Here is a 24,738-nt window from a genome sequence, read left to right on the forward strand (position 1 = left end):
GGTGCATGGGGCCTATCCTAGGGGAGTCGGAGAACAAGGCGGGGGACACCCTGGATGGGGTGCTAACCTATCGCAGGGCACAATCGCACACACAATCAAGAACACTATGGACGATTTGGAAATGCCAACCAGAGTACAACGCATGTCTTTGGACTGGGGGAGGAAACCCATGAAACACTGGGAGAACATACAACCTCCACACACACGGGAGGTGGGATTTTAAGATCCATAATAAGAGGGAAAAAATAAATGATGTTAGAAGTTTGTACCCCCTGATTAACTTCATAATGCCTTCCAACATTTCTTGTATCCTCTGATCATTCAGATCGCCTCAATTACTATTTTTCCTGACTTCCTATTTTTCTGTTAATTCGGCCTTTGGTTTTGAACTGTCGTCACGTCACATTTCTTTCGCAGCTAACAACAAACATCATCAGAACATTAGTTAAGCTGCTTCCACAGTTTATTCACAATTTTCCAAACACTAATGCATCTTTTACATGTAATCCAATGGGAAGTGGAAATTTCTACGCCAAATCGAATTGAAAATATTTCATTGCCAATATTTCAAAGATGCAATATCATTAAAAATAACACCATCCACCAGTACAAGATGATCTCTCTTGACCTATTGCGTGCTGCATTCAGTTTGCATAAGCAACTCAAATTCTCCTGACTTTTGAAAGCACCCTTATGCTGTAACATTCCAGAAATACCCTTCATGCAATGTTCAAAGGTTGCTGTTATACCGGTTTGCTTGAAGGTGATATAAGGACATTACTCATGCAATGCTTCCAGTAAGTCTAAAATCAGTTATACAACGTGTAAGCATTGCTATAAGTAAACATTTTGCACAATGTTGTTAGAAAATTTACAGATGTAAACAAAAGTTTGAAAAATCTTCTGGTAAACTAAAATTGTTAACTGTGTTTTTGAGTTCTTCTTCTTCTTTTTTTTACAAGTTAAACTGTAAAATATAGGTACACCTGCCTTTTTTCACAAACACAGCACATGCTAAATTTTGCACTCAACTGTATTACACAATGATTGTGCTCTGTGATGGACTGGCACCCTGTCCAGGGTGTACCCCGCCTTGTGCCTGATGCTCCCTGGGATAGGCTCCAGGTTTTCCCGTGACCCTGAAAGGAAGGATAAGCGGTATAGAAGATGGATGGATGGATGGATGTATTACACAAAGAAATGCACTGAAACCAAACTATTTACTGTTTTATGTGCTGCTTACTATGGGAAGCCAAACAACTCAAAATAAACGTGTATTTATTTCTGTGTAGCTCAGTTTGGACCAGCTTTTGAGTTGTTTGGCTTCCCATAGCTTACACTACACTGAGGATGGAGTCGCTACAATCAATCAGACACAGTTGGTTTATGTGGCGTTATTTGCGAGATGCACTGTGTTAATCAATGTGCTTCGGATGTCTAAAAATGACGGGGGAAGACTCTTTCATCTCGGAGAAAGGTCGCTACAGAGCACATTCTCCATGCCGTGCATATTAAGACGATTCAAACAAAACACAGAGAGATCATCAACGGAAAAAAGGTTATTATTCAAATGTGTGCTGCAGTAATTTGTTGTACGATTGAACGATGGCGCGCTTTTATTTCCGAACACAATAGGTGCAACATTGTACTTGTTTTTGAGTTATCGAGGTTTTCATTAAACTCATTCAATTCAAATGACCAGTCAAACAGGCTGATAACTATAAGAACTAGTAATAAAATATAACACTGAAATCATTCAATCAATCAATTAATTAATTTCGCGGAAAAAAGACTAAACTAAATTATATGTTATACGAATTATATAAATGATAAAATTATTATAAAAATGTGTAAAAAAAAAAAAAAAAAAGAATACAAGTGCAATAATTCAAATAATATAAACATAAAGGTAAATGTAATGTGCCAGTAAAAGTAAGGAAACTAAAATAAAAACTAGTTAAAAGCTGAAATTAATAAATATGTTCTGACAAATATTCAATGATAACGTTCCACATCTTTAGTGTGCTGCTGGCTCAAATTTTGCCTATTACCTGAAGACACTTAACATAGAAACAGATACTCACATATTCAATTGGAGCAAGTAAAATAAGACACCAGTCGTGAGTGAGAAGAAGCAAGGGTCCAGGTTTATTCGTTCCGTTCCACCACATGAGATCCCCACAGTTTGAGACGTCCCAAAATGCGATCTCAAAAACCAGAGCTGAAGCTCTTCTATTTATACGGTTTTCTTAGGGTCAGGATGACCGAGACACCAATATGTTTAGAGTTAGCTGTCCCAGAACACCATTACGTATGTTAACCCTTATCTTGCAGGTGCAGCTTGGCCCCAAAATATATATACAAACAAAATGCTGTTTCATCACTCTTTTTAATGTTTCCTACGTGGAACATGTAGAAGGTTAACACTAGATATACTTAGCACAGGATTTGGAATGTAGATGATCAGGCATTCAGAGACGTATGAAGGCTTCATGTTATTAAGAGATTGTAATAACTAGTAATAATATTTCATAGCCAGTGGAGTGATGCTAAAACGAATAAAAATATAATCACAGACCCAACGGATATAAAAGAATTAAAAGAGGAGAGAATAAATCGTGCTCACCTTCCTTCAGTGTTTCTTGCTTTGATCTGTGAACACTTCAGCTAATCCCAGGTGGCTCCTGCAGGCTGTGTTAATGAACTCTGGCGACTCTGAACAGAAGCACTTATATATGAAGAGCCTGCAGAGGGAGGAAATCATGCAAACCACAGACCGCATTCCACATTAAACAACGTTGATTGTCATCAGTATTAATGACGATTGGAAGAGATTGACATCACTCTTCTATTTGGAGGTGAGCAGCATGTACTCTGCTTTTGACATATGCAAGTTACCATCACAAGCCCACTTTGTACCACTGCGATTACCTTTTTTTTTTTTTCATTATTTAATATTCCTTGGCATAAATTTTGTATAAAAGTAAGTAAAATATTTAGTTATTGAGCTATTTTATTTTTGTTTTATAATAACAATAATAATAATAATAATGTATTATGTATAATCCACACCTTACTGTGCTCACTGAAACCTCAGTGCTGTTGCCACCAAGTCTCGCTGCAGGTCTTTTGCAGTCACTCGAGGGTTTTTCACAACCTGCTTTCTCAGAAATCTGCCCCTAGCCTGTTCAGATATTTCATGTGTTACAGCTCAAGCAAGTTGTGTAGAACTATTCAGCATTACAGACCACATTGTTATACCCCAATTACACAATCCGTCTGGCTATCTATCTAAACAGTGTTAAAGTACTCAAACAAAATTATTCATATTATTAACATGATTTAAATTTAAAGAAATTATTTGAATCCATTTTAGAGGGTATAAGTTTTTTTTATATGCTGTATATAAAAAAGCAAGAAAGATCAAATGACTCCAAATACTTTTTAAATCTGTTAATTTTGTAGAAAACTATTAATGTGTCTAAATATCATGCCGCTCCCATTTCCCTGCCGTCTTTTTCCCTGCCTTTATTTGTCACCTATACATTACAGCACAATGAGCACAGGGTCAGCAATGATAATGCACCTCTGGAGCAGATAGGGTTAAGGGCTTTGCTCAAGGGCCCAACAGTGGCCAGCAGTGGTGGCTCAATGATTAAGGCTCTGGGGCTTGAACAGGTCGGGGGCCTTAATCGCTGAGCCACCACTGGTCTAAGATTAAGATGCTATAAAAGGAAAAAAAAATCTATATTAAATATAGAAATTTATATGATAAAATCTATATTAACAGTAGAAACAATAAGTTCTCCAAAGCAAAATAATATCAGAATAATGATCTGCATTACCAGTCTAACATTATTTCTCCAAAAGAATAAAAGTAGAAAGAGTAATAAATGTACAGAATTAATCTTTGTACTAAAAATAGATATTTCAGTCTTTGACCCATATACAGATATACACTAATTATACAGACTTCACAAGTTATGCTTATGTAACAAATATAATTAAAAAAAAAAGTCAGTCTACAAATGATCAGTAATAAAAGCAAGCCTGAGTGTGTATATCAGTTTTTCCGCCCCCCCCCTTCATAAATCTCAAAAATTAATCTCCATCTAGAGACCTCTAGAAACATCAAGTTACAGAAGAAAAAGATGTACACACCTGGAACCTGTAATCGCAGTCTCTTCTTCATTATCCTGGCATCATCATCATCATCATCACAACAGCTGACAGTTTAAGGACGGGTTGGAATGTCTGAAGACTTATGCGTGTGAGTGCTTGGCGTGGTCCATTCTTGCTTTATGTACACATACAACCGGTTAAAGGAATGTAAATAAAGTTCACGAGGAAGGAACCACGCCATCTTCATTTTCACGCCTCCCACACAGGAAGTTATGAAACCGATTAAATAACCTCTGACGTCGAGTTTTGAGCTCATTAACACTACGTGAAGCAAAATTTCACTGAATATTTCACTTTATTAGACACAGATGATTAATGTTTCTTACAAAACAGAGACTCTGGTTAATTCCTCAGTTTAAACAAACACTGAACTGCTCACTATAGAGAGAAATGAGTTTCTGCAGGATTTGGAGCCTGCTTTAATGTGGTCATATTAACAGATTAAAGTCTGCAACAGCGCACCCTGCTGGACCCAAACCGGAATGACCCACGGTCATATACAAATAAAACGGAATTGAACTAAAATGTGAAATAAATTTTTAAAAACACTTAAAGTCAGCAATAAATGTTACATTCCTGTTTCTGCTGAAACTTTATTCACAAGTAAATAAAGCTGCACAAACACAGTTTTTGCAGTATAAGTAAGAAACACGTCCATACAACAGCAGAACAGTAAAAGGCACAGTGACTGTCTCACACTTTTCTTCAAATGTTCATATTTTATTTCAACAGAACATGGAGTGATGATAACGATGACAGAGTGATACATCACTTGTAGGGATGATGAGTTGATTTCCACACATTTCCCCCTGATCTAAAACAATCAGTTAAAATCGAAAGGGTTTGAGATCGATCGGAACTGGACGAAGCTTCCCAAAATCAATAGTAGAGCGGGCATCGCATTAAACACTCTCTCTACCAGTTAGACTGTGCATTAAATGTATAGAGCGGATGTATGTTTAGTACCGAGGGCTCCGAGAGGAAGCAGGAACAGTAAAATGGTGGAAAAACACGAAGACATAACAAACAAGCTTGGTCTGAAAAGCTACCAGCTGCCAAAACACTGGTAGACCGTCTGTGCTGGCTGCTAAGTATTTGTAGAAAGGAAACACTTATGAAGTTTGAACTTTCTGATACTGATGCCCCCCCCCCCCCCGCTCCTTTCTACCTAATTGGTCTTGTCCAATTCGCAGTCACTAGCCAGCTCTTCCCTATCATAGAACAGCTACAACCCGGGGAAGGTGAAACACAAACACATGCTTCCTCCAAGATTCCTTCTGAACTGCTGGGTCACAGGGCAGCGCAACACATTCAGAGGAGGAAAGCGCTATCCGCCCTCTTCTGCATGCATGAGCTCACAGATGCCCATGACTGACTGACTAGTGTCCTTCTGATTTACACCATCCAACTGTGCTCTCTTGGACACCTGGCCACAGAGAGGCCACGTCAGCCTCTGGATTCCAGCTCACGATCTCCTAACAAGAGATTGAGCCCTTTTCTGGTGCACCTCTTGAGCAATCTAAAACATGTATTGATCGTTTTAGTGACATAATAAGCAAACTGAAAAGTAACTAATCAGTTGGTTAGTCTGTCCAGCTCAGACTGTGTTTTGGCAGAAGGTAGCTGGTCAGTTTTGGATTAAACATCAAATCCATTCGCATTCGTCGTCTATTTCTAGACATCATAAATGACCTGTATATAAGAAAACAACAACAAAAAAAAAATGGACACCAAAAATAAATATCTGTTTGTAAAATATTGTGTATGCAGATTCCGGGGTGAAGCTTTTTTTTTTTTGTACCAAAACATATAAGAGGGTCCCAATCCAGAACTGAGTCACTGTTACAGTCTATTACAATTTAATAAAGTCAGACACATCTTCACATCTATACAACAGTGTGTGTATATATTATATATATATATATATACATATATATATATATATATATATATATATATATATATTTCTTGAACATCAAAATATATAAATATTATTATATACAAAACATACAGTAAAAAACAAACCTGTACCAAATACGCTTATGAGGACCATTCTCTTACAAAAGTGTTTGTGTATGAGCTCAAGCCAAAGTATTGCAACGAGTCTATATTAGTGTTTTAAACTATCAAATCACTGTGCTTGCATGGGGAAAGTTAACCATTGAAACAAAAAGGCACTAGATGAGTAGAACGTTGTGCTAACAGTGGTCCAGATTAACTTTATTGTGAGACGGAACAGTTTTGAAAAGTTGAGCGATTCTGTCAGAAGGTAGCAGGAGCTACCCAAGTTGCCTGCAAAACCACGCCCCCAAAACCACATGTGCACTCAATCTTGGCTAAAACATCTGAATCCTGGTGGAAGTTGGGGATTTTTTTTTAAATTAAAAATGATCTTTTTCATTTCACCGTCGTGTTTGCGTACATCAAGCACTTCGAGCTCCGACTAACGGATAACAAAGTGACAGCTGCGGAAATGTGAGAATATGAAATGCTTAAAAAAAAACCCCCAAAAAACCAAAAACAGCTGCCTGCACCTTTAAGATGATCAAACGTTTAGCAGCTGCCTCTGGATAAGTGCAACATCACGCTGTTTGTACCTATTCGCTCAGCAAGAAATGTTCAGTGTGAATAAAACGTCACGGAGGGGTCTACGTGAATTTAACGGCTGTGATGCAGATACAGGAGCATCTACGTTTTTGTTTGGTTTACTAGTATCCTAGTACAGTGTTATAGCTGGGCTCTTTAAAAAACAAAATCTTATTATTGAAGGAATGCTGTAACAGGTTTGTACAGAGTAGTGCTACTGACATAACTCATTTATAAAAAAAATAACTCAAGGTCACGGCCACTAGCGCGTCTAATATGTCCGGACAATCGAAGCTTCGAAATGACAGAGAAGCACTTTAAGCCATGGAAGCGAGAGCTACCGAGAATCAGCGTGACAAAGTGCAAGTGTACTTGACCCATCAAACATGCTTGCAAGTCAAAAAACTACCTTCTATTCACAGTTATAAAATATACACACTTTACAATATTCCGAGGTAAAACTAGACAACCGTTGATACGGCAAACGACGGGCCACGTGCCGTTACTGGTCTTGTTCGGTTTTAGAAACACTGATTAGGGTGCACATACTGGACACTAAAGCGCTGCTTTTCTTCAGGGAAGCAGATCTGCTGTACACTGGAATATTCCTAATACGGTATTGTTCACACAAATTGCTTCAATGTCTCTCATCAGAACTACGAAGTTATGAACCGGGTCCTTGTCTAAACGTTAGTCTTTTCTTTCTGTTCCCATAACACCCTCGAATTGTTGAACTCTGGGATCCTCCTCCCACCTGGTCCACCGATTTGTTCAAACACCCCCATCTCCTCCTCCTCCTCCCTCTCTCCCTTTCAGTCTGTCCTTTAGTCACTCATGCCCAGCGGCCGCTGGACACAAAGCTGCGGCTGAAGGAGAAGCTCGCGTCTGAGCTCTTGTGTTTACCCCACGCGCCGAACGGCACCACGATGACCGTGCTGTTGTCCTCTGCACCGTACTGCAAGGCCTGAGAGAGAGAGAGGGAGAGGGGGGAAGCCATGGTGTTGATACAACATTAGATATCTGGTGTTTCCAGTAACAGTTAGTTTGAGAAAGCTGTGTGACTAAAACATAATACAAACATTGAAAAAGCTTTTTAGTGTCTTAAATGTCCGAAAAATTCAGACACCATAGAAAATCTGGCTTCAGCAGAAATATCTGATAAGGTATGAATAAGATAAGAAAGAAAATATTACTTTGAATTTATTTGTAAACAATTAATGGAGAGACTAGTATTAACTTATAGTGGCCTTAGGGGTTGCATAGGCAAGTTGATTAACACACTCGTTACTCATTGCTGTAGGGATATCAACTCAGCAGCTAGTCTACTATGACGACTCTGACCAATCTCGCCCGCTCCCGAAGGAATTCCGCCCACTCCTGAAGGAACTCCAACCGCACCCGCCCGCTCCCGAAGGAATTCTGATCGCTCCTGAAGGAATTCTGACTGCTCCCGCCCGCTCCAGAAGGAACTCCGACCGCTCCCGACCGATCCCGCCCGCTCCCGAAGGAATCCTGCCCACTCCCGAAGGAACTCCGACTGCTCCCGCCCGCTCCAGGAGGAACTCCGACGATCCTGCCCCCTCCCAAAGGAATCCCGCCCACTCCCGAAGGAAGTCCGACCGATCCTGCGTGCTCCAGGAGGAATTCCGACCAATTCCACCCACCCGAGGAGGAATACTGACCAAACCCACTAGCTCTAGAAGGAATACTGACCAAAACACCCCATTCAGTAAGGAATTCTGACCAATCTCGCCTGCTCAGTTATTGTCGCCACCAGTAATATTTTGTAATGAACTTAGTGTTTCCAAAAATATGAACTTCATCAATTAAACCCCAGTTTTCATGACCAAGATAAAGCACTTACTAAGGATGAACGCATGATTAAATCTTCCATTTACAATAGATATGGTAAATGTGTCCCTAAAATGGTAAATGCATCTTACTCTGTTTAGTAACCGATCAGAGGTGACATCTGTGAAGGTTTTTCTAGGTTTTTCATGGCAGCTACTGTCACATACCAAATCTGGCTCAAGTGAGAAGTAATGCATTAGATGAACAGACAGTGCTGTGAACACTGATTCCTCTCTCTGTCCTCAGGCCCGTACCTGTTCAGAGAGACGCTGTGCTGCCTCTTTTGGGTCGTGGCACTGGTTGATGACGTCACAGATCTCCTGGCTGTTCATGATGAAGTTGATGCCGTCTGTGGTGAGTGCGAGGAAGGCGTCGTGTACGTGATGTAACTGCACAGAGCAGTACAGTCGCTCAGTTAAACACGCACTTCAGCTGATGCATTTCATCATTAAACGATTTCTGCAGTAAATTTCACTCACTGAAATCCGCTTGGTCTCTGGTTTCGCGATGACGCCGGCGTTTTTCAGGTCAAAGTCTCCGATGCTCCGCGTCATGGCCAGTCGCCCGTTTACGTGAGGTTGGCCCAGACTGTTCCACGTCACGAAACCTCCACTCTTACGGATCCTACCACACATGGGCAATCATTCAAAAAAGTTACTATAATAATCATAAAAAGCACTGAAAGGCTTCTTCATCAGGAGATGTTGTGTTATTACAAAATGCAAATCAGGACAAGTAGTAAAATATTTAAACAGAATATTATTGTATTTTCAAGTACAAGATGCACCCTCCTAAATTGCATCTGCTTAGTCAAGTAAAAACAAATAAACACGTTATTTCAGCAGCTAAGACGCAATAGTCTGTAGGATAGTAACGGTGTAGCCTAATTGAAATTAGGTGACTCCTGAGATATGCAAGAGTCCTGGGATGAGCACAGGATAGTCTCATGGCTGCAGCAGTAGTTCATAGGCACATACAGTATCCAAATGATCTTATTCACTGACGCAAGTGTGAGACTTGGGTATAAACTGTTTTAGCTCCACCTACCAAATAAATTATTCATATAGTAATATAGTGTGTTTGAAACAAATACAAGTGCATGTATGTATAGGAGGTGCAAATATGGATATTTGCAACACTAAACATATACAGGAATTGTGCTACACCCCTAATATACACAGAGTGATAGGGTAGATTAGGAAAAACTGTCATGTTTGATATTAGGTTAAATTGATTTGTACTATAGGTCTACGTGTCACTGTTTAATGTTAGGCTATTTACAGGTTTTACAGATCTTAGACACAAGTTGTAAGTGGGGAAATGGTGGATTTGTTTATAAGAGTGCAGCACTGTATATACTATTAAAAAGGTGAATAAAAATTGCCTTTATAATGGAATGAACTTTCGCATGTGGCATCGGTGGCCATCCCTCACCTCTCTTTCTCATCCTTCCTCTCAGGTGTGTGGTCCACGGTGAGTTTAAGTGCTTTGCCCTTCCGGCAGAGCATGGCACGACTGTCTCCCACGCTGGCCACCACCAGTTCGATGCCGTCCCGCAGCAGCGCCACCGTAGCCGTAGTGCCTGCGCTTAGCACAGAGGCTGTAACGCACCAAAGAGAGAGCCCAAGAGTTAAACCCGAGACGGTGGGACACACAATAACGTTGCACTGAACACGGCATGATGTAAAAAACCATGCACTCACTGAGTGTTACTGCAGTGTAGACACATACAAACACACATCAACAACACTGTTGTATTTACACACACTGTTGTATTCACACAGGTCGCTACTCTCGCTCACACACAGCTTTGATGAACTCCATAGAAAAATACTAGAGAGGAAGTGTTCAGGGATACTTCCAAAAGAGAGGATGGGGGGGAAAAAAAAAAAAAAACATTACACATGCAGGATAAAACAGTATCTTTGGTAGAGCAAATGAATGAGAGAGAAAGAAAAGAACATGAATGCAAGTATAGCATGCCAAACTGCAGAGGAACGAGGGTTTGAGAGGACAAATGAGAGTTTCTTACTCGATCAATAAACGTGGCAGCTGTAGTAGAAAATGATCTATTTAAATTTCCTGCTCTTTACCTAACACAATAAGTGACCTTGTAAGCGTGATGGAAAAAAAAAAAAGCAATGAGTAGTGAAACAAGTTCAACATAATACGGCATAAATTATGTAAGGTGAGCTATTAGCTGACGAAGTCTTACAGGCTAATGCACTTTCAAGGGCAGTGGGGTTTGTTTTAATATAAACATTTGCACTTTTTGAGGTTTCGGTAGGGAACTGGCTACGTGCTGGTTTTTATGCACTTGTTAGCAATGGGTGTGGCTGAAATACCTGATCTCAATAGTTAGGAGGGGTGTCCATACGTATGGGTGTGTACGTACGTATTAGAAAGTATTAGAACAGCAGGCCAATTCTTTTGTTTTTGTTATACACCGAAAACATTTGGGTTTGAGATCATAAGATGAATATGAGACGATCACTCTCATTTCCTGATTTCCTGAGCATCCAATTTTAAGCTGAGCAAAATAATAGTAACAGAGCGCTATAACTCCAGCAAGCTGGTGACTCACTGACATCACCAAACTGTTGCATATTTCTTCAGTTGTTGTGTGTTTCGGGCATTTTCTCCCTTCAGTCTTCTCTTCAGGAAGTGAAATGCTGCTCAACTGGGTCACGGTCTGGTGACTGACTTTGTCCAATCTAAAACCTTACATTTCTTCCCCCTGCATGATAAAGTTCCTCCCAATTAGACTGGGTGAATTTCTCTGTAAATTGTCAGACAGATTATTTCTGTAAACCTCTGAATTCATTCTGCTGCTACCATCATGAGGTACATCATCAATAAAGACTAGTGAGGCTGTTCCAGAAGCAGCCATGCAAGCCCAAGCCATGACACTACCTCCACCATGTTTCACAGATGAGCTTGTATATTTTGGATCATGAGCAGATCCTTTCTTTCGCCACAGTTTAGTCTTTCCATCACTTTCATAGACGTTAATCTCTGTTACTAAACGTGTAAGTCATCTCTCTATTTCTTTGCAAATTCCAGTCTGGCTTTCTGATTCTTACTGCTGATGAGTGGTTTGCATCTTGTGGTATGGCCTCAATATTTCTGCTCTTGAAGTCTTAGTCAAATGGTGGATTGTGATACATTCACGCCTGCCCTGTGGAGGTTGTTGGTGATGACACTGACTGTTGTTTTGGGGTTTTTCTTCACAGTTGGTGTTTGTCATCAGCTGCTGTTGTTTTCCTTGGCCGACCTGCTGGATGGCTAATTGTTAGTACACCAGTGGTTTCTTTCTTTTTCAGGACATTCCAAATTGTTAGTATTGGTTTTGCCCGGGAGTCCGGCTGAGCATGTGAGTGAGAAGGCACGCGTGGAGTGAGCTCCCGAGCATTTTATCTCTTAATTGTGCTTTTCAGGCAACCTGAATCTTTTCTAAGACATTTGGTGCGTTCATTTTTAATTACTCGGTCTACAATTATAACCAGAAAGGACTTATGGCTTCTGAAAGACTACGGAAACCTAAATCTTCACCGAGCATGACGAGTCATGGCGACAAGCTACCGGTTGTTGCGGCTTTTGAGAGTTTTAAATCGGGCATTGAATCACAAGGGCGTGCTTGACCAGCACCTGAATAATTACAGTGGCCGCATTGTAGCACTGGAACAGACGGTGCTAAAGCTAACTTCGGCTAACAAACAACTCACCGATAAAATGGAGGACCTGGAGTCCCGCTCACGGCGCTGCAATCCCCGGGTCGTCGGTATTCCGGAACGAGAAGAAGGGAGTGATCCGGTAACGTTTATGTCAAAATTTTTCTGGGATGTCATCCGCTCAGAAATCTTTCCGACCGCTCCATTGCTGGATAGAGCGCACCGTATTGACCCAGCGCCCTCAGAGGAGCGAGAGAATCAAAGGCCCAGAGTGATGATTGTGCGGTTTCACTACTTTCATGACAGAGAAAAAGTTGTTCGACGCGGGAATTGGAATCGACTTTTCCATCAGGGCCGTAAGGTCTTCATCTTTCCTGACATCAACTCTAGCGTCGCTAAGGGGAGGACGGCCTTCGCTGCGGTGACAAACAGCTTGCGTGAGAGAAATGTGCGGTTTTCTCTAAGATACCCTGCTTGCCTTCGGATAGACCTCGGTGATTCGGCTGCAATTCGACTGTCCCCAAGAAGCGCAACTATGGTTTAATGAACGGTATCCTCCATCTTAATCTGCCTACATGACAGTTAACCAATTTATTAATACCTGTAATGTGACTGTAAAACTACGCAGGTATGGGCAACTATATCAGTTTCCATGTGAATCTATAGGTTGTCTGAGATACATGGTCAGTGTGGCACCTTTTATGCTCGGGAGTGACTTCACACAACAAGAATAGGTATGGTTTACAAGTATCGGATGTTCCAGTGTTGTAGGGTTCTGCCTACATTGTTTGGGAATGGAGAGAAGTTAACTGATGTTCAGAGTGGAGAGGGTGGGGTGGGAGGCGGGGAGGGATGCTGTGTCCCCCCCCCCCCTTTCCTATTGATATCAACCTCTCTGTACTCCATTCTGTATTAATCTAAATTGATGGAAAATACCCGAAGCTCGATCAGATTCCTAAGTTGGAATGTGAAAGGTCTGAATGGTCCCATTAAAAGATCCAAGATTTTGACACATTTAAAACTACAGTATTGGTTATGCCCAACGCTTGTACTCGGATTGATTTTCCTTCTTTTCTCAGCTTCAGAATCACTTGCTTTTCTACCATAGACAGCTCTCTGGACTTCATGTCGGTTTATCCTTTTTAACAACAAATGCAGTCATCACAGGAGAAACCCAGGGCTCAAACCAAGAGTAGACAATAGTAAACAGTAGTAAACAATCAATCGAACAGCGCACACTTGGGCAACAAGAAACACCGGTCAGTCACGTTTCCTGATATTTCTGATGACTTAAAAAAAAAATGGATGGGTTCAAACAAAAAGGTGCCATGTTCTACATGTAAATATCAGGAAATGAAAGCTGATCCGATCTATTGACTCATGTTCACCTTTTAATTTCAAACCCAACAATGAGATCCCATACAGGCTTTATAAGCTCTTTGTGTCCCATGTCTTCAGCACTCAGATGAACCCAAGATGTTTAGAAAATCGTACAGAAACAGCTGACCTTTATTTGGGGTTAATCAGGATCACTTCATTGATGACAGGTGTATGATAATTACTTCTGATTTTGAACATGTGTTTGAATGTGATTGGTTAATTCGGAGCACGGTCACATGCCCCATTATAAACGGGTGTGCAACCAGGTTATTTCAATTTTTTCTTTTTTCCTGCCTAAACCGTTTCTATTTGCTTTTCATTTGAGTTTCGATGGTTTCTATTTCGCATCCAAAGTGGGAAAAAATAAAGGTCTGACATGATTTCAGATGTTTTCTCACAAAAACCTGCAATTCTAAGAGGGGTGTGTAGACTTTTTATATCTATTGTATAGCCTAAATGTATCTAATAAACTAACAAGTAAGTGCAGTTTCTTTCTTCAGTATCCATTGTGTGTTGACAAACACAACAAACCCTTAACACATCTTTAGTCAGCGCTTTAGTCGTTTTTGTGTTTTCCAGTTATGTGTGGACAAAAAGGAAGTAGCTAGGAGAGACTTGGAGGAAGAGAGAGATTCAGAAAGAAAGGGAGAGAAAGTTGAGGAACCTTCCAGAAGCCCACGCAAGGACCCGCTGGACCAATCTAGCTCCTCGCCTTCCAAAAAGGTAGCGCGGAGCTGCCGCTCTTATGGGTTCTTAGCTGGGTCCGAAGCTGTCATAACACGCACACACACACAAAGGGCAAGGTTGTACATTGCAGGCACCAAGGCCATGATCGGGCCACACAGTACACTATTCTACACTATATATACACTATTCTAAACATAGCCTTCACAGCATTTGTGAGAAAGGACAACAGTGTGAACCCAAACAGCAAAAGCAGAAGCTTTGCCTATGCATCACTGAGCAGGCTTTTTTATTTCTTTTCAGGGTGTACCAATTCAACTACTGTTTAACTATAAAACTAGTGCATTCATTCATTAAACCCTTCTGGTGGGAATTACTCCAAGTGAGACTGGTTGAAAATTGCCACTGAATTGGTCAGTGAAGAAATCGGAGTTGAACACATGACGGCGTTCAGGTGTTTTTTATAAGTCTTATACCACAGCGCTGTTGAATTCTCAAATCTGATTGGTCAGAAGGTTTAACAACGGTATTGTAGTTCTGGCTGATATACAAAGGTTTATTTCGATTTTATGGAAGGAGTCTCCAGTGTCAGTGGTAAAGCTGTTCCCTTACGTTCTTCTTAAGCTGTCATATACAGGAGAGTCCTCAGTATAGAGGGCTTTACAGTTTCTCTGTAACAATGAATAAGCTGCAAATTTTTCAATTTCAAGACTGGGGGTTGGGGGGAGACGACCAACAGAAGGTGTAAACTGTTTACAGCTGCCATATCACAAGTGATAACAGGTAATAACTTGTTGATGTTCCACATAATTAAATGACTATACTAACTATGAACAGATTATATGTGTGTATATATATACACACACACACACACACACACACACAGTGTCCACTTTTGTATTCATTAAAAATCATCACAATTTGCTGTGGTATAAGAGAAATAAAAGACTTCCAAACAACACATGCTGTTATGGGAAAATATTTCCCATAACTTTAATATTTATTACTCATTTTAATAATAATAATAATAATAATAAATACTTAACTTGAATATGACATTATTATCATCCTGTAACAGTATGCTTTGCCAGATGTCGTTACCATCATGTTTTAATATGCAAATTTGGATTTCTTGATTAGGGTAGAAGTATAGGTGGCTTTTTGTTGTTGTTGTCTAATCAGAATTTTAAAAATGCCATGTTAAACTCAATATAAAAATACTTTTATGGAGATTTTTAGGCAAGTCACATATAAATAGACACTAGATACATTGACATATACAGTACACACTACATTATTAGGGTCACGAAATTTCTTCGGCCATCGCGTCAGGGAATCTACAGCCAGGTCCATAAATATATGGACACTTACAAGGTGTTATTTCAGCTGTCTACCGTATACAGGAGTTGCAATTCAATAATGATTGTTTATTGATTAAAGACTTTCAGCTTTGAGGGTATTTACATCCGAACTGGGTGAACGGTGTAGGAGTTACTGCACTTTATTTATGTTGTCCTCCATTTTATGGGACCAAAAGTAATTAGATAAACTCTCAACCAGAAATTAAATTGTTATTTTAAATACTTGTTACAAATCCTTTGCAGTCAATCCCTGCCTGAAGTCTGGAACCCATAGACATCACCAGACACTGGGTTTCTGCCCGAGTGATGTTCTTTCAGGCCTTTACTGCTTATCTCGGGCTATTTGTGAATTGCATGCTCAACTGGGTTCAGGTCTTGGCCATTGCGGGACATTTCACTTTTTTGCCTTAAATATGTCTCGGGTTGCTTTCAAACTCTGCTTCGGGTCATCGTATTGCACTGTGAAGCGCCATCCAATGAGTTTTGAAGCATTTAACTAAATCTGAGCAGATAATATAGCCCTATACACGGTAGAGTTTGCTCTGCTGCTTTTGTCAGCAGTCACAGCATCAATACACAAAAGGGAACCAATTCCTTCGGCAGCCGTACACACCCATGCCATAAGATGAGGTGGTATGCTTTGGATCATGAGCAGTTCCTTCCCTTCTCCATACACTTCTCTTCCCATCATTCTGGGACAAGTTGATCTTTATCTGATCTGTTCATAGGGTGTTGTTCCAGAATGGTATATTGTATGTTGTTTTGTTTTCTAATCTGGCCTTCCTTTTTTGAGGCTTGTTTAGAGCTTGTGTTAAACTCTCAGTATTTACTCGGGTGAACTCTTCATTTGATTGTTGGCTTTGACACAGATATGCCTACCTCCTGGAGGGTGTTCTTGATATAGCCAACTGTTATGAAGGAAGTTTTCTTCAAACGGGAAATAATTCTTCTCTCATTCACCACAACTGTTTTCTGTGGTCATCCGGGCCTTTTGGTGTTCCTGAGCTCACTAGTGCATTCTTTCTTTTAAAAGAATGTACCAGATTGGCAACACCTAATGATGTTTTTGCTGTCTCCCTGATGTTTTCTGCTTACTTGTAGGTGAAATAATGAAGGAATAACATACCCATAGCCATGGAAACAGCTGAAAAGCCAACTGTCCAAGCAATAGTTCTTAAAAAAAAAAACAACATATATAAAGCATGGTAATTTCTATAGTGTTCACCTGATTTGGATGTACATACCCCCAAATTAAATCTGAAAGTCTGCAATTTTCTTCATTATTTAATTTTAACTTCTATATACTGTGGTAGACAGTTAAAATAAATAAAAAAAAACTTCATCTGTGTCCAAACATTTATGAAACTGACTGTAAATGTAGTAAATGAACTCCTACGGCATAACGAGGTGCATCTATATAGCACAGTATTAAGCAGGAGACCTAAACTGGTTAACTACACTATCCACACTAATCTCTCAACCTGAAATCCCACTCCAGCAGATTAAACAGCAGTGAGGTTACCTACCATCTGCACTGAAGTTAAGGTGCTTCTCTAATGCTTTGTCCACGTTTAGAAACGCGTTTGTCAGGACGACCTCTAGGTTGTCCTCTTTTACCACGAGCTCTCTGTAAACAAGTGAATTAAACACAGTACTATGAGTCTACATCAACACAGTGCTTCAGGTCATACATACACACACACACACACACACACACACACACACACACATATATACATACTTACTTTGTTTATATATATATATATATATATATATATATATATATATATATATATATATATATATATATATATATATATATATAAAAAAACAATGACTGATCTACTGAAAAGAGGTTATTCAGGTCTGTATTAGAGCTATAACAACTAATTGATAATAATCGATTATGAAAATCGTTGTCAACGAATCTCATTATCGATTAGTCGGTCTGCCCTAGGCATGGGGTACATTTACTCAGTACGTTACTTCTGTTCCGAAAACACACATTGGAGAGTAAATACTAAAGTAGTGTCCCAAATGACGTACTGTACACTTACACTATGCACTATGTAGTCTACCATCTAGTGTATGTATTTTAGAACGGTAATATCATCTCAAAAACTAGCGTTTATTTTACTAACCGGAAGTATAAGCCGCTTCCCAGTCGACGGCACATGACAATGTGACGCCGCTAGCTTTAGCAGACATCCGGAGTCAACGACAATGACTTTCTTCAGTTTACTGTTTCTGTCAGCGTTACCTTTTATTCCCAACATGACCTCAGTCACCATCAGACTGAGGCGTAATAGTCAAATGACTGAGGAAGTGAGCATTCTATAATAAACACCGCGAAGAACAAACTTCATAAAGCGGAGTTTTCTGTGGCACTGAAGCACGACCTGATGTTTGTATAGATTAGTTGTTGCAGCTCTAAAATATTCAATCACAGGCAGGGAACAGAGTTTTGAGATTTGTGTCTGATACCTCAGTGGGAACACTCACTTAATATACTGCTCCATGTACTTATGGCAAAAGTCAGCAGCCTGAGCGCCGCTGTGGCCATCGAACACCGCGAAATAAAGGATGTCATTGGTCATTTGTGACACCTGATAACGGTCCTCGTTCTCTTTGCGCTGGCCGATCTGCGAAGCGTAGCCCACCTTGGACAAGCTGACTTTGGGGATGAGTTTGCCGTAGCGGATGCTGGATGGCAGCAGAATCGGCTCGTCGATGCGATTGTCCCAAATGCCGAACGAGTCCCAGGTGGTGGGGCGTCCACTGCTGTCCGGGTCAAAGCGCGAATTGCTGGCACGGGTGCCTGACGGGCTGTGCAGCGATCGCACCAGCTTGTCCTGAATAAAACGAACTCTGTTTAGAACCATCCTGCGGCACACGCGCGACCCGCCATGCGAGGCCAGCTGCACGAGAACCGCCATGGACATAGCTCAGGAACAGACTGTGAAATAAGGAACGGTCCAAATAAGCTCTTTTAAATACTAGTGATCCAGACGCGGCAGCAGAACGTAGCTCACGGTCTCCTGAAAAAATCCACGAGCTTCCTGAAAAAGAAAAAAAAAACCCTACAGTTTAAAAAGATGTAAACAAATGAACTGAGCCAGGCATACAGGCCTGAAAGGGAGGTCTGATGATTTTTAGATAAAAAAAAATGTGCAGTTTTTATTTTTCAGAGACACTTCTAGTAGTCCCTGAGGATACACACTGAGGATAAATTCATCTTTGAAGGACAAGTTACATTATTGTTAACTGGAGGAGGTTCAGCTAGAAGGTCAAACTCCAACATGAATGTCAGTCAACATTAAACAACAAATTAACCCAGACAAGCATAGCTTAACCTTTCGTGAGTTAAACACCATAGGACAGAAAAAGCCAAAACAAGCAGTAGAATGAAATTACTGAAGAAGCCTTTATTTGTCACGTAAACATAACAACACAGTGAAATTCTTTTTTCGCATATCCCAGCTTGTTAGGAAGCTGGGGTCAGAGCACAGGGTCAGCCATGATACGGCCCCCCTGGAGAAGAGAGGGTTAAGGGTCTTGCTCAAGGGCTTGAACCCCCGACCTTCTTATCAGTAACCTAGAGTTTTGACGTAAATGTTTTCAAAGTGTTTTACATATTGTTAGAAAATATCGTTCTGAATATTTTTCTGAAGGCCATATCACCGATATCTAGTCCTCAGTAAGAACTCCAGACTCTTTAAAGTAACAACTGGCATTCACTTCTTCAATATGCTTATATATAAATGCAAGCCTAAATGAGACTTATGGCATGTTCTTGGCACACAAATGATGCAACCTGTACACTTCACCATGCTTCACTTTACTTCACTGAGCTAAAGCCTTAAAAGCCATCAGCAAGGTGAAAAATATCAGTGACTACGTTTACATGGACAGCAGTAATCTAATTATTGACCTTATTCTGAATAAGACAATATTGTGATTAAGGTGTTTACACGAGTTGCTTTTAGAATATTCCTTTCATGTTCATGTTTTACATGTTATAGAACATAGATCGATTAACGGCACACGTCATTACGTCACCGCGCCACGCCGTCCGACGTTCCCTCCAGAATTTCACGTATCGACATACAGTTGGTCTTCATTATGGTACCGTATACAGTTTTGAGTGTTTTTATTTTTAATTTTTACGAACGCTTCAAGTGCAGTTAATTATTTGTCGTGCTATACGTGCAAATAGATGACTGCTTGAAGCCGTGGGCTGCGTCTGAAACCGCGTACTTACCGTCTATATAGTAGCTCAGATGCATGTATTTCTCCTACTATATAGCAGGTAAGTACATGGTTTGGGACGCAGCCATGCTCTCTTGTTTGCCATCAAACAGTTGAGCGCTGCCGTGTGTGTACGTGTCCTGTCGCAAAATGCGGTGAAAACTCTCACACGACGTTGATAGTATGATTAAGGTGTGTACATGTCTGTAATACACGTCGATAATGTGACGGAAACAGGAATACTCCACACATCATAATTCGATTTGTGTTTACTTCGAGTATGACTTTAGTCGGATTAAGGTCATCAATAATCACTGTTTATATGCTAGTTTCTTAATCAGAGTATCGTCTTAATCGGTTAATATCGGATTATTGTTGTCCATGTAAACGTACTGACGTTAGTTAGTGTCAAAATGCATTCCTGTCTATTACCTTCTCCTCAGTTCCTTACTCCACTGGTTCTCATTCCTTTAGTGTCTGGCTACGACTCCACAAACATTTCCCAACCTCTTTCCTCTGGCCCCAAATCATACCACAGCAACCTCCGTTTCTCTGTACAGCCGGCGTGACTACACTGAAAACCCTTTAACCTGCTACTTGTAAACAAGTGACACTGATACCTCTGCTATGTTCCTAACTTTATCTCACATGACCGCTATCAAACACAAAGAACAACAAGGCATTGCTGCCCTTTTGGATAAGCCCTGCACACTGCCATACTAGTTATTTTATTTATTTATTTTTTGGCCAAGCACACCACCTTTCCACCTCAGCCCCTCTCTCTTTCAGCTTATAATGACAATGTGATAAATACAGACTCAATAACACCTTTCTAAGAAAGACACGATTAAGGGATTTGAACTTTCGGTCACATACACAAGCTGTGCGCAGAGAAATACAAAGATTTCATCATGAATTTTTATGTTCGTTATTATGGCGTGGGTGTTTTTAAAATGCTCAGCGAAAACCATGAACTATAACGGATGGATTTCATTCCCTTTCAACAGGGAGGAATTCGTACGAGGTTCCGTTTACATGACTTCTTGACAGAGATTTATCAACATGGTACTCTTCAATTTCTTCTTCATACGCCCTCAGGGCTTCACCGTGATTAAGTCTGAGTAAAAAACTCTGGTTAATTTTTTCCTCTTCACTCGTTGGCTTTGTAAATCCGTCGAGCGCTTCAACACGACGTTACTCTGACGTCCTATTTCAGAAGGAAATATGTCAACACACAAAATCAGAACACAGCTAAAGAGCTCTAAAGCCTTGGAAACGTCTTAAAGTATGACTCACTTTTCAGTAACCGCTTTATCACGATCAGGGTCATGGTGGGTCTTAAACCTATCCCAGGAATCGAGAGAAACCAATCTACCGACCGCCACATTTCTGAAAGGTGAGAGGAAACCTGGAGGAGTCCCACATGGGCATGCATGAACATGCATAGAAACTCCACACAGACATTGTCCAGGACCGAATCTGGGACTTTGGAGCTGTAGACACCATGTCTTCGAGTACCATGAGATATATATATATATATATAAAAGGGATGTCACGATACCAAAAATCTAGTAGTCGGTACCGATACCACCAAAAGTACACAGTACTCAATAGCAAAGTCGATACCACGGTGTGGTTTAAAATTTTTTTTTAAATAAAAATAAAACATTTTATTAAAAACTTCTGGAGGACATCCTCCTCTGGCTAATACTGGCAAAAAATAGAGAGAGAGAGAGAGAGAGGGATATTTTAGTTATCAAACACTGTCTGACAATGACTAATAAAACAGTGCTACGTGCTAATAACAAGTGCTAAGGTGCACTCCTAAACGCGCGCACACACACTCAAACACACACCCCCCTTATACTCTGAATGCAAGCATTAGTTTAAATTCACTGATATGGTGGCAGGCCAAAAAGATTTATTAAAAGCATGAACATTTGAATAATTATTAGTGACATTAGGTTACATGTTGCTGACAGGACACGGCTGAATGGCGATGCATGGTGGACCATTTGGAGGTAGTTCATAACACTGCAATGCGTTAGTGTCGTTAACAAATAACTGGCTATCGCAAACATTACATGGAGCATAACGTTAGCTGGTTTCATGGCCACAATGCCAGCTGCCTCAAACAAGTATAATATAGGACCGTCTTTCAGATACTTCGCCAAATTCCAGGTGTTTCCTCGCTTTGTTTGAAATGAACGATAGCATCGGTTACACACCGGAAACCGACGCTACCTTTCCTCTCAACGAGCTTTCCTCTCTCTGCCTCTTAACGAGTCAGGGCGGAGCTAAACGTCTGTAGTTTTTCCCGTGTGCTTGTTGGCGTTTTTCTTCTTCTTTACCACTTGTGGACTGACTAAAACACTTGCGCGTATTTGTTGCTCCCTTCAGTTCCGGAAGACTTGCAACCTCGGAACCTTCATTAATAACGGTACCTACGCTACTGCAGAAAAACAAGTACCGTCACGTTTTAAGAATGTTGGTACCGACTTGGTACCGAAGTATCGGTTCTCGTGACACCCCTAAAATAAATACATTTTTTATATATATATATATATATATATATATATATATATATATATATATATATATATATATATATATATATATATATATATACACACACATACATACACACAAATCATTGGCATGGACATTTGTGCATCATAAAAGGAAACTGCATATGTATATGTTCATTGCTAAGGCACTTCTAGGTAAATTGCCCTTTTATTTTTCTAATCTCTTCACTTTTTATACAAATGGTTACTGTACTAGATCACAATCACACATTCGGTTAAAAGTTCCAAAGGTATTCTCAGAATCTGGCAAACATGCTTTTTCTTTTTATGCTCCCTAGGCCTGGAACTATCCGCAAAATATAGCTAACCTAGAGATACTACCACCTCAGAGTACTTTTAAACGGCTTTTGCAAACGGTGTTAAAGGAGTCTTGTAAGTGCTTTTCTTGATTTGACTCTTATGAATTGTTTTCTATCGGTGGGTACTGTTTTGTATGATTATCTCTGTGTGAAACTCTACGTGCCTCCGTCTTGACCAGGTCTCCCTGGAAAAAGAGATTGTGATATCTCGATGGGATCCTCCTAGTTAAATAAAGGATAGATAAATAAATAAATAAATAAATAAATGGCCAAAAGTTCGTGGACACCTGACCGTAACACTCACATGTGCTTATTAAACATCCCATTCCAGATCTGAACGTCATCATAACCTCCACACTTCTGTGAAGACTTTCAGCTAGATCTATGGAGCATGGCTGTGGGGATTCGCGTTCATTCATTCATTCATTCATTCAAGAGCATTACTGAGGTCAGGTACTGGGGTGCACTGCATGACATCCCAAATGAGTTCAGTGGGGTTAAGGTCAGGGTTGTGTGAAGAACACTCGAGATCTTCTACTCCAACCTTGGCAAACCATGTCTTCATGGGGCTCGCTTTGTGCACAACGGTAAGGGAACAGGTTTGGACCTCTTTGTACCACTGAAGGGAAATATATTATATATATATATATATATATATATATATATATATATATATATATATATATATATATATATATACACACACACACACAGCATAGAGATGTTCGGTCCCGACCTTGTGGCACTCTGAAAGAACCTATACACAGTATATGTAAATGAGTGTGATGGTGAGGTGTCCACAAACTTTTGGCCATGTAGAGAGACATTTCTTTCATGTGTCAACTGGAAAAACTTTGTGTGGCTGACGCAAACTCGCAGCACAGTGAGAGAGGGGTGTGTGTGTGTGTGTGTGTGTGTATGTACAGTACACCGCCTCTTCTCTCTATAGGAGGCCAGGAGCTGCCCCGCCTTCTTCTATCCAACCCCTTCATTCACCTCTAACCACAACACCATTATTATTATTATTATTAGTAGTAGTAGTAGTAGTAGTATTCACACAACCAATGCTAAATATTCCTGATAAAACATGATAAAATGTTAAACAAATTAAAAAGAGAGCGTCTTTATATCTGAAGGAGACACAATAACAAACCGCATGACGCAACACTCCGGCTACAGCTAAGCTATTAGCAAACTCGTTTATTATTATTTTTCCCATAAACCACTACCACTGTTTCTGTTCTAACCCGTGTTTATTAACGTACCAGATACTTAAGTACAATTTAAAAGAGCAGAAATATCCCAGTATTTAAATTCAGCAGCTAATAAAACTGTAATAATCTCCTGCTACACTAATGGCTGAGCTCTTTCACCTGATACTAATAAACACCGAACATGGTTTAAAAAAAAAATACCACAACAGATATCAGCTTTAACGCTACACACACGGTTTTCCTATAATCACATCCTTCCTGTTAAATCCCGAATCAAATAAAGAATAAATAAACTCACCTACACGCTCAATCCGGAGCACACAATGTTAATCGCCGTTATGTACAAACTCAAATGGCGAGAAGAGCTCGAGCTACTGTATGCGCCAACGATTAGCCACACCCACAGAGGCGGGACAACCGACTATCTTCCAATCACTGCACTGGAAAAATATTTAGCAGCCAATGAAACCCATGCACAATCATTTAATATTATTTTAGCATGCAAGGCCTCTTTAAATTAAGGGGCTAGATTCTAGGATTTCTCTGACTTACAGTAAATCAGTGAAAAGGTTTTTTTTATGCTATTTGAACGATTTGGGATGTTGGTAAATGCAAATAAAAATATTATAGGATAATAAGTAGAATAATACTTGACTAATTATTATGCTTTATTT

The 24,738-nt window shown here is 40.1% G+C and overlaps 2 protein-coding genes across 8 annotated transcripts in view; both read right to left on the reverse strand.

Annotated features, from left to right (window-relative positions):
* LOC128606035 (broad substrate specificity ATP-binding cassette transporter ABCG2-like) overlaps nt 1-4,295 on the reverse strand; it is a 74,129-nt gene extending 69,834 nt beyond the window's left edge. The window contains exons 1-4 of one of the 6 annotated variants that reach the window (XM_053621996.1): nt 4,162-4,290; nt 3,073-3,184; nt 2,627-2,744; nt 1,033-1,139 (exon numbers count right to left, since the gene is read on the reverse strand). The gene's annotated coding sequence lies outside the window, so the exon portion shown is untranslated. Of the gene's footprint in view, nt 1-1,032; nt 1,140-2,626; nt 2,745-3,072; nt 3,185-4,161 lie in introns of all 6 variants that reach the window. The other 5 variants (XM_053621997.1, XM_053621993.1, XM_053621998.1 and 2 more) reach the window with 5 other exon arrangements.
* Nucleotides 4,296-6,155: 1,860 nt separating this feature from the next.
* On the reverse strand, nt 6,156-24,486 carry ppm1kb (protein phosphatase, Mg2+/Mn2+ dependent 1Kb). 2 transcript variants are annotated; one of them, XM_053622001.1, is made up of 7 exons: nt 24,367-24,486; nt 18,218-18,774; nt 17,242-17,342; nt 10,054-10,219; nt 9,099-9,243; nt 8,874-9,008; nt 6,156-7,732 (listed from the first exon to the last, which is right to left on the reverse strand). In XM_053622001.1, the coding sequence occupies exons 2-7, from the start codon at nt 18,655-18,657 to the stop codon at nt 7,601-7,603; spliced, it is 1,119 nt and encodes a 372-aa protein (XP_053477976.1). In that variant the 5' UTR covers nt 18,658-18,774; nt 24,367-24,486; the 3' UTR covers nt 6,156-7,600. The 2 variants fall into 2 exon arrangements, with proteins under 2 accessions (XP_053477976.1, XP_053477975.1); XM_053622000.1 differs by having other exon boundaries at nt 24,363-24,486.
* Nucleotides 24,487-24,738: the final 252 nt, after the last annotated feature.

Source organism: Ictalurus furcatus, chromosome 3 (assembly GCF_023375685.1).
Source record: "Ictalurus furcatus strain D&B chromosome 3, Billie_1.0, whole genome shotgun sequence".
Classification (NCBI taxonomy): domain Eukaryota; kingdom Metazoa; phylum Chordata; class Actinopteri; order Siluriformes; family Ictaluridae; genus Ictalurus; species Ictalurus furcatus.

Excerpts from the sequence above, each read along its gene's own strand:
- ppm1kb (XM_053622001.1), bottom strand. The coding sequence starts at position 18,657 with ATGTCCATGGCGGTTCTCGTGCAGCTGGCCTCGCATGGCGGGTCGCGC. Across the intron at positions 10,220-17,241 it reads CCTTAACTTCAGTGCAGATG|CCTCTGTGCTAAGCGCAGGC; the intron begins GTAGGTAACCTC and ends GGTGCGTTACAG. Across the intron at positions 9,244-10,053 it reads AGGAAGGATGAGAAAGAGAG|GATCCGTAAGAGTGGAGGTT; the intron begins GTGAGGGATGGC and ends CATGTGTGGTAG.